This window comes from Chrysochloris asiatica, unplaced genomic scaffold (assembly GCF_000296735.1).
Source record: "Chrysochloris asiatica unplaced genomic scaffold, ChrAsi1.0 scaffold00078, whole genome shotgun sequence".
Taxonomy (NCBI): Eukaryota; Metazoa; Chordata; class Mammalia; order Afrosoricida; family Chrysochloridae; genus Chrysochloris; species Chrysochloris asiatica.
In genome coordinates, this window is record NW_006408596.1 from 6,677,998 (window position 1) to 6,688,711 (window position 10,714).

At 45.4% G+C, this 10,714-nt stretch overlaps 2 protein-coding genes across 3 annotated transcripts in view; one reads left to right on the plus strand and one right to left on the minus strand.

Annotated features, from left to right (window-relative positions):
* Window positions 1–1,446: 1,446 nt before the first annotated feature.
* On the plus strand, window positions 1,447–3,284 carry POP5 (processing of precursor 5, ribonuclease P/MRP subunit (S. cerevisiae)). Its single transcript, XM_006865438.1, has 5 exons — window positions 1,447–1,485; window positions 1,558–1,700; window positions 2,711–2,860; window positions 3,002–3,085; window positions 3,175–3,284. Exons 1-5 carry the CDS (start codon window positions 1,466–1,468, stop codon window positions 3,282–3,284), a joined length of 507 nt encoding a protein of 168 aa, XP_006865500.1. The 5' UTR covers window positions 1,447–1,465.
* Window positions 3,285–4,819: 1,535 nt separating this feature from the next.
* The window catches only part of RNF10 (ring finger protein 10), a 56,283-nt gene continuing 50,388 nt past the window's right edge, over window positions 4,820–10,714 (minus strand). Inside the window, exons 14-17 of one of the 2 annotated variants that reach the window (XM_006865439.1) lie at window positions 9,592–9,692; window positions 6,009–6,066; window positions 5,784–5,942; window positions 4,820–5,113 (exon numbers count right to left, since the gene is read on the minus strand). In XM_006865439.1, coding sequence (XP_006865501.1) covers window positions 5,037–5,113; window positions 5,784–5,942; window positions 6,009–6,066; window positions 9,592–9,692 — 395 coding nt within the window. In that variant the 3' untranslated portion in view covers window positions 4,820–5,036. The remainder of the gene's footprint in view (window positions 5,114–5,783; window positions 5,943–6,008; window positions 6,067–9,591; window positions 9,693–10,714) is intronic. The other variant, XM_006865440.1, reaches the window with a different exon arrangement.

Here is a 10,714-nt window from a genome sequence, read left to right on the forward strand (position 1 = left end):
AAAAAAAAAAAAAAGATCATATAGAAAGTCTTGGACAGAGCCAGAGAAAATGTGGAACAAAAGTCAAAATTGTTAATTGAAACAAACAAACAGAAAATCCCAGGTTTACTGGTCAGAAAGAGACTGGAGAACCTCAGACTATGGCACTTAACCACCCTTCAGGTCTGGAAAGAAACACCTTCGAGGCCCAATTTTGAGCCAAATAGTAGATAGGTATATAAAGGAGACAACACTAGTAAAGTATGCTCACCATGGAATGGTCAATCATTCAAATTCACAGGGCAACAGTGACCTAGAAACAGACTTGAGAAGGGCTGGGAAGGTGGGTGGAATGGAAATAGGAACTACAGGGAAGAATTGGGAGCACTCTTGTTGCATGGCGGCGATTGCCATCATTGAAAGGAAGTAAAGCGTATTTGTTGAATGTAAAACTGACGATCTTGTCTATAATCCGTCACTCAATTCACAATGAAAAGTTGAAATAATAATGTAATTTTTTTCATGATTTTTTTGAAGCACCCTAATATAGACCCCGGCGTCCTGGTGTGTCGCTGTGGGTTATGGCACTGGAGTACAAGATGTTTGAATCGGATGGTGGGCGGTTCAAACTCACCAACCGCTCCTTGGAAATTCTATACAGGGTCGCTATGAGTTGGAACCCACTAGACGACAGAGCTTATCAACAAGTATAGGCCCTATTTCCCCAGTCAATCCCTGCCTGGGGGGATTGCTTTCCAGTTCTTGTCCTTAGAAGTTTCAGTGTTCAATCTGGGAAAAGAAATAACGAAGTACACGTCCTGAGGGCACAAATGCAGTGGTTGCATCACACCAAGTATTGCTAAATCGGGTGAGAAGCAAAGCCAGTCCTCTGGACGGTGGATTCCAGCCATACCCAAAACTACTGCCCTGGAGTTAATTACCTAAAAAACCATCCTGGTGTGACGCTGTGAAATAATGCACTGGACCGCATGGTCGGTTTGAACCGCAAAGTCGGCGGTTCAAATTCACCAGCTTCTCCTCGGAAACCCTATACAGAGCCGCTATACGTCAGAACCCACTCTATGGCACTTAACAATACAAACAAATATATCACGGTGTACGAGTCCTGGTGTGCCGCTGTGGATTAATGCGCCAGACAGCAAAGCCGCTTGAACGGCAAGATCAGCAGTTCAAGTTCACCAGCTGCTCCTTGGAAACCCTAAACAGGGTCGCTATGGGTCGGAAGCGACTCAACGGCACTTAACAACAATGTAGACCTGTAGGAAGCAAGCCCTCTAGCGGACGCGAGGTGGCGGGGCTTCAGGGAAACTGCAAAGAGCTCTGCCTCTCACATTTCTAGCTCCGCCTCAGGCCCCGTCTTTCCTCTCTGAGTGGCTGCAAGGCTACGGAAACAAACTACCCATTGGCCGCGAACTGAAACGCCACATCCGGTTTGAGCATCCGGCGAGCGTGTATAGAGGCTGCTATGGTGCGATTCAAGCACAGGTAAGTCACCCTTGCTCAGCCCCCGTTCGTGGCCCTGGGCCCCGACCCGCGCTCACCTCCCTCCTGTCGTAGGTACTTGCTGTGCGAACTGGTGTCTGACGACCCCCGCTGCCGCCTAAGCCTTGAGGATCGAGTGCTGGACGGCCTCGTGCGGGACACAATCACTCGGGTGCACGGGACGTTCGGTGCGGCCGCCTGCTCCATCGGATTCGCTGGTGCGAGGGTGGACTTGGGGTGCATGGGATGGGGAGAGGCGGGGCACAAGAGACCCCGTCAAACCCGAGCAACCTTTTTATGTTATTTGCCTATTTAGGCTCTTGGACTTGTGGAAGGGAAAAACCGAGTAGGGACGCAAAGGTGTGGGGCGTTAGGACAAGTATCCTCTCTGTGCCTGTTTGACATCTGTAAGTAGTGAGCATTGAATGAGAGAAGCCACGTATACGAGGGAGGCTTCAAAAAGTTCCTGGGAAAAAATGGAATTAAGATAATGGAAGTTTTCCACGCACTTTTTGAATCCCCCACACACCAAGAGTAAGAACCTGTTATTTGACAGGCTACAACCATGTGGGGAAGAAAAACATGTCAAAATTGCTTCTGAAAAACCCTTCAATAATCCATAAAGCACAGAAGACACCACTATGTGGATACTGCAGGGTGAGCTGGGAGCCCTGGCTCCAGCCCTTATTTTGTCGTTTGAAACGGAACCCTGGAGAATAAAATACACATCCCAGGTACACAGGTGAAAGGCTGCAGGCTGCTCCCAGAACCAACCCTCTCAGCTGCCAGCTTTTCAGTATAGTTTTATGTTGAGTGCCCCACCTCCACCTCCCAGTTCCCCCTTTATTCTTTTACTCTAGTTGGTAAATTAGAGGATCATTTGAAATTCCTAAACCAATTCTGAGGGATGTGCAAGGTTGTTAAATATCGAGTTGGTTCAGAATTATAGCAACCCTACATAGGGTTTCTGAGAAGCAGTTGGTTAGCAGTCCAGTGTTTATCCTACACCACACCAGGACTGTGCAAAGTATTTGGTTTTATGTCTCTGTTACTGCTGGTCCTAAAATGTTTTTGGTTTCCCATGAGAAATCTTTTTCCCACTTTAAGCTCACAATGCCACTACCTAGAACAGTCTGCCGCATAAGCAGCTCTGAATTAGCTTAAAAATCTTAACCTGCTGCTGTGAATCCAGTCTTTCAAAATGACTCACCCACCCGATCTCTTGTAGTGAGATACCTCAACGCCTACACTGGAGTAGTGCTGCTTCGTTGCCGGAAAGACTTCTACCAACTTGTCTGGTCAGCTCTTCCCTTCATCACTTACTTGGAGAACAAAGGACACCGCTACCCTTGTTTTCTCAACACTCTGCACGTGGGAGGTATGGATACATGTGGTAGGTCTTGCTTTGCAGCAGGTAACAGACTCCATTTGTCTCTACGTGGATACTTGCCCCTAGCTCTGTAGGTCTTTGAGATGGAGATCTTTCAGGAGTTTAACCACAAACCCCTTCATGTGCCAGGTACTATTAGAACCTGTCAGAAGTTCCTGATTCAGTACAACAGGAGACAGCTGTTGATCTTATTGCAGAACTGTCCTGATGAAGGTAAGCTCTAGCCCATGCCCAATGAGCAGGATGGACCCCCAACTCCATCAGCAGGGACCACCCAGCAGCTCTCTTGTGTCTTTATCCAGGGGAACGGAAGGCTATCCGGAAGTCTGTCACAAGAAGCTGTTTACTAGAGGAGGAGCAGGGCCAGGAGGAACTTTCAGGCAGTGGCAGTGAGGAGGCTGCTTTGGAATGAACCCAACATTCCAGAAGGTGCAACATCTTCAACAACCAGAGGACGAGAGTTTCCAGCTCAAGATGGAGAACTGGCTTAAAATACACTTAAAGTTTCCTCTGTCCTAGCAGCCTTGCCTTTTCCAGAGATCTGGTTGGGCCCACATCTGGTCAGCATCTTTGTATTTCATTGTCTGACAGAAAAGGTGGGACATCATACTTAAATTATAAAATCCGTTTGTGGAATTAAAGTCTGGCAGTCTCTTCCCCCCCACCCCCGCCCCCCATTCCTGGGCTTTGGTGGGAAGACTGGTCCCATTTGATACTCAATGAAGTTTGAACATTTGGCCTTTCACTTGAGGTCTTGTACTTCCAAGTCCCCATGGTGGCTCCTAAGCAGACCTCTTGGAGTAGAAGCATTAAGCAGCTGCCAACCTCTGGTCGTTTTTGCATTTCTGACCCATGCCTGCTTTCCACCCAGAGAGAGAAGAGAATGCCGCATTCTAGGTACATAGTCTGCTGAATACTAATGGCATGTCTGGGATCTGTTGTCTTCATAATCAAATGGATATCACTTCGAGTCCTTTATACAAACCCAGGATTTTTACAACAGTGTGCTCATCTCAGGACCAGACCAGCCTCATTCCCTAAGAGAGTGTCTTTTCTGAGCGGCTTTGTTTTAGGGTCAGCCAGGTGGGGCTTTGAGGCCTGAACCAGGGAGGCAATTATGCCATGACAGCATGGCTGCTCAGGCTCCCAAGTCCACATTTAGTGATAAGTTAAACAAATATTTATCTACCTGACCTGTAATGAACTTAAAAAAACCAAAAAGCTCACAGTGCTTGTGCAGGTGATTTATTACAACTATTAACCTTCACATTCTAGTACATCTAGAGATGACTTTATCAAGCAGCAAAAGAATTCACATCGCTCAAATGCACTTCCAACCAAGGGGTAAGAAGACTGCGCTGGACACCATGGAGGGTGGGGAGTGGACATCCCCAATGGACTGGAGGCAGTCTACCTTCCTCTGCCTCTAGATGCTGAGGACTTCTACAATTCCAGCCACCGCCCCTTGAAACAGGCTGGCAGGTCACAGGGCTTCCTTAATTGTGATAGTTACAGCTTTCCTTCCTGGATGATCAACCAGGCCAACTTCAAAAGGAAAAACCACCCCTCTCTCACACACAAAAGTACCAACAGCAGCCAACCTATTCCTTGAAGTTGGCAAGTATGGTCTGGCACCAATCTGGCCATTTTTAAGAAGAAAACTGCAGTTCAGCCAGGGTCCTAAATCCCTTTTATTCCCAGACCCCCTTGTTTCTTTAAGAGAACTGAACATGTAGAAAAGATGTTAACTCTTTAAAGGACACACTGACAGGTGTGCTGAAACCGCAGTCCCCAGACCCAAGATGTTAGAGCAGAGCAGTGCTGTCACACTCTGGGTGGCTCCAGGGGATGCTGCTGGGCCTCCAATGTCCTCTGAATAAGAACAACTAAGCACATGTGGATGAAAATGGCTGACCTGGCAACAACTAAAAACCTTGGCAGAAGAGCTCTCTTGTGCATGACAATACTTTTATTTTGGTGTAAAGACGGGAAGCTGGAAAATACACTGTATTTAAAATTTGCTTGGTTCCCTCTCACGTGGAAACCCCCACCCCCACCCCCCAAAGCTAATCTGTTCAAACTCAAATACTTAAAAATTACAGCAGCAGAACAAAAGCAAAGACAAAAGAAACTCAGATGGACAAGGCAGCCCGGGCCAGTAGTGTCACTTGGTGTGGACAACCGAGGTGCTGAACAGGAGCTTCTGTTTCTGTTTTTTTCTTTTCTTTCCTCCTTTCTCTTCTAAATGGAAACACAGACAGTGGGTTTAGAGGAGAACGGCATCCCCGTGTCTTCTGGTTGGTACTGAATACCAAGAGCATGAGCTCTGGTGGCACAGTGCTTTTAATTGTCGGACTGCTAATAAAGGTCAGTATTTCGAACCCACCAACCGCTCTGCAGTAGAAAGTGGTGGTGGTCTGCTTCCATAAGGAAAGCCCATGGTAGTGAGGAAAAAAAAATCTGGACAGTGATAGGCACATAAAAAAGTACACCATAAATACGAGAAGGTTTCAAGAAGTTCATGGAAAACCTCCACGATCTTTTCATTACATTTTTTGAGCTGTTTTTCTCAAATCTTGGCGTAAGTACGACAGTAGGGTGGGCATTGAGCCTGACTTTTCCAAACACTAACTACCCAGGGCCCATTCTGGAGTTTGGCTCTACTTTCCATGGTGTCTTGGAAGGGGAGAAACGCAAAGTTCTGAGTTTCATATCCAGGCCTGAAAATTAATCTGGGTGCCAAACAGGTGAAGTCTGAGAAACCAAATGAAAGGTGCTGACACTCGACTATGTTGAGGCCCAAGGGCTAAAGACAAGTGAGACTGGTGACATCCCGCCCCTGGCCCGCACAGGGATGAGGTAGGACACCTGTATGTGGCCCTAGGCTGAGCATCCAGCGCTCTCTGCTTACCAGCAAGGGGTTCTGCAGTAACAGCTGTGTCCAGCTTCAGGAAGGCCGCTTCCATAGCCTGGCTGAAGGAGTTCTGGAAACTGGGCACCGGTACCCGGTCCGAGTTGTCACTCTCCCCATCACTATCCACATGGGCAGGAGGGACGAGGCTGTTCTCATCTGAAAAATACTAGTGTTAGAATCTTGGAAGCAACTAAGTCCCCTTCACCAGAGGGCCATTCTCACCTTTCTTTGGTGCAGTTTTGGGCCACATCTCTGCTTTTGATTTTCCAACTCTTAGCATCTACCAAAGTGAGAAGAGGGAGAAGAAGGATTTAAGTATTTTCACTTTGATAAGCTGGTTTGTTTCTTAGGAAACAAGACAGGTAAAGGATATTGCTTAGAAAGAGCAACAGGTTCTGTATATAATTCTCAACTGGGAATCTTGACTTTGTGTCACTACCTGTTTCTGTCCTTTTTGAAACCCCTAGAGACATCAGCCTGTTGGAATAAACACTATCATCCAATTTTAAAACAAACCTCCTGGGAATTAGACTTCAGTTACTAAGACCACGAAAACTAACTTTATCCTGAAATGGATCTAATGACCCTCATAACCTTTGAGTCCTGCCTTTCCCCATTCTTGTTGTTAAATGCCATAAAGTTGGTTCCAACCCATAGTGACTCTGTATAGGGTTTCCGAGGAGCAGCTGGTGAGCTTGAACCGCCAACCTTGACGTTGAAACGGCTTTGCAGACTGGCACGTTAACCCACAGCGCCACACCAAGACTCCTCTACACCAAGACTCCTATTCCCTTTCCCTGTAAGTACAGTAAAATCAGAACAGTCCCTCTTCCAGTCAGTGGCAACTGAGTCTTCTGGCGATCAATCCCTCCTGCCCCCGAGGAATAGTTTTCATCTCACTTTCCAAGGCTAACTTTGTAGTGTTTGAAGGCCACTGTAAGTCCTGGTATCAAGCTGTGGGCTAATGCGTCAGACTGCAAAGTCAGTGTTCAAGCTTACTAGCTGCTCCTGGAAACCCTATACAGGGTCGCTATGGGGTCAGAATTGATAGGATGATATGTAACATTAAGTCCCAGGTTTTTAGGTTTTTTTTCTTTTTATTCCTGGAAATACATCAGGAGACAAGCCCCAGCAGGCATGTCTTGTTTTGAAGTTGTGTCCCTAAGTGAATGTGCATAATCAAAACAATTCTGGTTGGCAAGCAGACCTTGACTGTCCTGAATAAACTTGTTCATCACGGATCATCTGGATGATCAATGCAAGTGTGGGTCCAAGTAACGTGCCACCTTAACAATCCTGCCCTTAAGAGATCAGTACCATCTATATAAAAATGCTCACCCTGCATCCAATCATGAAAAATGATCCAACAATTCCAAACTGGAAGACATTCTATAAAATTGGCCTGGATGTGTCCAAAGGAGCCCGGATCATAAAGTGGGCTGCTAACTGCAAGGTAAGCATTTAAACCTACCAGTTGTTCCAAAGAAGCAAGATGTCTGCTCCCCAAAAGATCTGTTGTCTTAGAAGCCCTCTACAGGGTCATTCAGAGTTACAACTGATTCAATGGCAGTGGGTTGGTCTTGTTTTGCTTACCTATAGATGCAGTAGCTCAAGAGGGAACAAATCTTTACAGCAAGGATCAATCCCACTCCCCCCATACACAGAGTAGACAGGGATGGGCAACTTAGACACTGGCTACCCAAAATGGGGGGAGGGGGTGGCCTATAAAGGCAAGAAGTGACTGGCGCTTACAAGCTTTCAAGATGGAACCTAGATTCAGAGGATGTGAAGAAAGGTAGAATCTCCACTGAGTAGTATACAATCTGTCTAGGCACGGCTAATGAAATGAAATGCAGATGGGTCTCTTGTGATACAATCATGAATAATTGTTATCAGGACTGCTTGCGAGGGTTGGAAATGTAAAGGTAGATAGATGTTTTGTAGCAAGGAGGGGAGTGATTAACTATTCAGCCTAGGAGCAGAGAGCAGGACCCTACCCAGAGAAGCAGTGATGCCTGAGACGGACGCAGAGACGATGACATGGAGAGATGGAGCAGTTGGGGACTTCAGACACAGAGAGGGAGAGGGGCTGTGTGCTGACGACAGGGAGACAGGCTTGTAGGGTATACCCTTTTGTTGGCTGATGATGCATGGAGTGGATTGTAACCATAGCAATGAAACGATATACGATAGGATGAATGTAAAACTAATGTTATCCCATGTAAACTATCACATAATTCACAATAAAACATTAAAAATGTTCATGCAGTGAAGAAGGGATTAAAACAAAGCAAGCGGGACTGCTTGGGTCAGAAACTAAAGACATCTGCTAACTAAACCTAGTCAGTCAGTTCTGAATGTACCCTCAACTACAATCAATCAAGGACACAGACAAAACGGGGAGATGGAAACATGGGCTAGATAAGATGTTACAACCTAAGAGGAAGTTGTGTATGAAATGATGATACTGTGGAGTCTGGTGTGGCGTTGTAGAATAAGCACTCAACTGCAAAATCATTGGTTAAGCCCAACAATAGCTCCTCGGAAACCCTATATAGGGTTGCTGTGAGCAGGAACTGACTCGATGGCATTTAAGAATAATAATGTGGTTATGGAGGCAAAAGTCATTCCTGGGCATGTTTTATGTATTTAGGAGTCAAGTGTCATTCATGAGGTCTCCAACACAAAAAAACCCAGAAAGCAAATACAGCAATATATTAATAATTAGTGACTCTAAGTGAAGGATGAGTATCAGTTATACTAGTCTTTCTCTTACCTGTTTACTAAATAAAGTAGAAGGGGGGGGGGAAGCAATGGATATAAAACATACTGTAAAATAAAGCAAAACAAAAATAGGCATTTGGCATAAAACCTGGGAGCCATTTGCTTGTAACTCCTAAAGCCCAGAGCTAACTCTCAGGATTGTTCTCCAGTTACAGGGAAACCTGTGAGACCCAGAAACTGACAAGACTGCCTTATTTTTCTGGATCTTGCAAGTTTTCAGTCTTTGGCAGAGTACAGTCTTATTACTTTTCAACTGCTCATTTGAGTGGAAAATATGTTTTCCTTCTCTGACAGGTTTCTGCATTACAGGTTCTGGCTTACACAGGTTTTACTGTATTTCATTGTTCCCCAACTTCAGGACCTTAATAAAGTTTATAGTTCTGCTGATTTCTCAACACAAAATACCATTTCTGAGAAACACCCACATCAACTGCTCTATAGAACTATTATTAAAACTGGTTCCACAAGGGGCTCTTGGTAAGCTTGGTAAGCTTCCTCAGCTATTTGAGTGTCTCATGTTTCCCCAGCTCCCTACCCAAGAAAGCAGGGTTGGCTATTGTTTCCAGGATCACCAATTCTGCCCTTCCTGGAGTGAATAGGTGTGGTTTGGTATATGTAACAGATAAACACCATCTTGAACCAGGAAGTCCTAGACCAGTTAAAATGGCTATATTCTCAGCCTCTAGGACAGTGCTGGTCAGCACTGATGTGTATAATGATTTGTGAAATAAAAGCTGATTCCCCCCTCAGCTACTCGTAGCTTCTTTCCTGGTTAAGTCCAAGGTCTTATGTGAGACGAACAGCAAGGCTCTGCTGATTGTGAGGTCAGTTCTCAAGGGGGATGTCCGTGAACATCATCTGCTCTCAGTCAATTCTCTGCTACTTTAAACTCTGCCTGGCAGGGATTCCTTCATACCCATCAGATGACTCATTTCCCTCCAGCTGTCCTGGAAGGTTCCAGAAAGAACAAGCAACAGACTTCATAAATGCCCTTGGGCTGCTTCAGAAGCGAAGGATTTACCTGGGCAAAGGAAGGGAAGGGAGAGTCTTCCTCCAGACTCCCAACGCAAAATGAGGGGCTGCCCTGACCGGCAGTGGGTGACAGAGGGGTCAGCAGAAAGTCTGAAAGAGAACCAGAGACCTGATTATGTGAGTCAAGTTCTGAAAAGCCCGTGTTCTCTTCACAAAAGATAGGAATTCTGAGTCAGGTCTAGGGAAACACCAACCCCCAAACATGCCGCCAGGATCCAACCTTCACCTCTTGCCATTTTCTTATAAAGCTAAGAACATGTGCGGTCTACTCATGATCACAAGAAGAAGGCTAAAGACCCCTTTGAACTTCTGAATTCTTATCTTTCTATAGTGCAATAGGGAGAAAACCAGCTTCACAGTTATAAATAACAACACTAGAAATGCTGGCTTTCAATGCTGAGGCATTTTGTCATAGACTGGTATGATATGGATGGAAAAGCTCCAGAGAAAGGATACAAAACTGATACATCAGGCAGCTTTTATACTCCAGCCCTCAGAGTTTTATGACCCGGCAGTATTCTGCTCCAGTTGAATATATACACACTAACATGAAAAGGGCTAACTTCTTCCCCAATAGCGTAGTGAAAGGTAATCCTCCTCTCCTTTTTGACCCAGAGTTGAATATTTCCCACATATCGGTCTGTTAACCACCTGACCACTGTTGGAGTACAGAACTCATCTATCTCCCAAGCTTGCCTTTCGTAGTCAAACCAGAGCTGTTTAGCCTTTTATTCCCAGGACCTGCATAAACACATTAAGGTCCATACCTCAAACTTTCAAGAGTTAGTCATGAAAACAATCTCTATGCCACAGAGTATATGTCTGCTGCTCAGCCACATTCCTAACTCAGTGAAGGGGAAGAGCATCTTGGCATACAGTCAAGAGACCCAGGTCCTAGTGCAGACCCTGCCTTTGTCTAAGGTCCCTAATCTGCACGACGACAATTTTGGCTTTGAACAGTTTGTTAAAAATGACAGAGGGAGAAATAAATTTAAAGATAAAAAAGTATCTCCCATATCACTGAAGATCAAAAATGAGTGTTGAAATTATACTCAGTCTCTGGTTAATTTCATAACAAACAGTTGTTGTTGTTATGTGCCGTCGAGTTGATT

Coding starts and splice junctions, on each gene's coding strand:
- POP5 (XM_006865438.1), top strand. CDS start 1,466: ATGGTGCGATTCAAGCACAG. Junction 1,701..2,710: donor CTGCTCCATCGGATTCGCTG/GTGCGAGGGTGG, acceptor GATCTCTTGTAG/TGAGATACCTCAACGCCTAC. Junction 3,086..3,174: donor GCAGAACTGTCCTGATGAAG/GTAAGCTCTAGC, acceptor GTCTTTATCCAG/GGGAACGGAAGGCTATCCGG.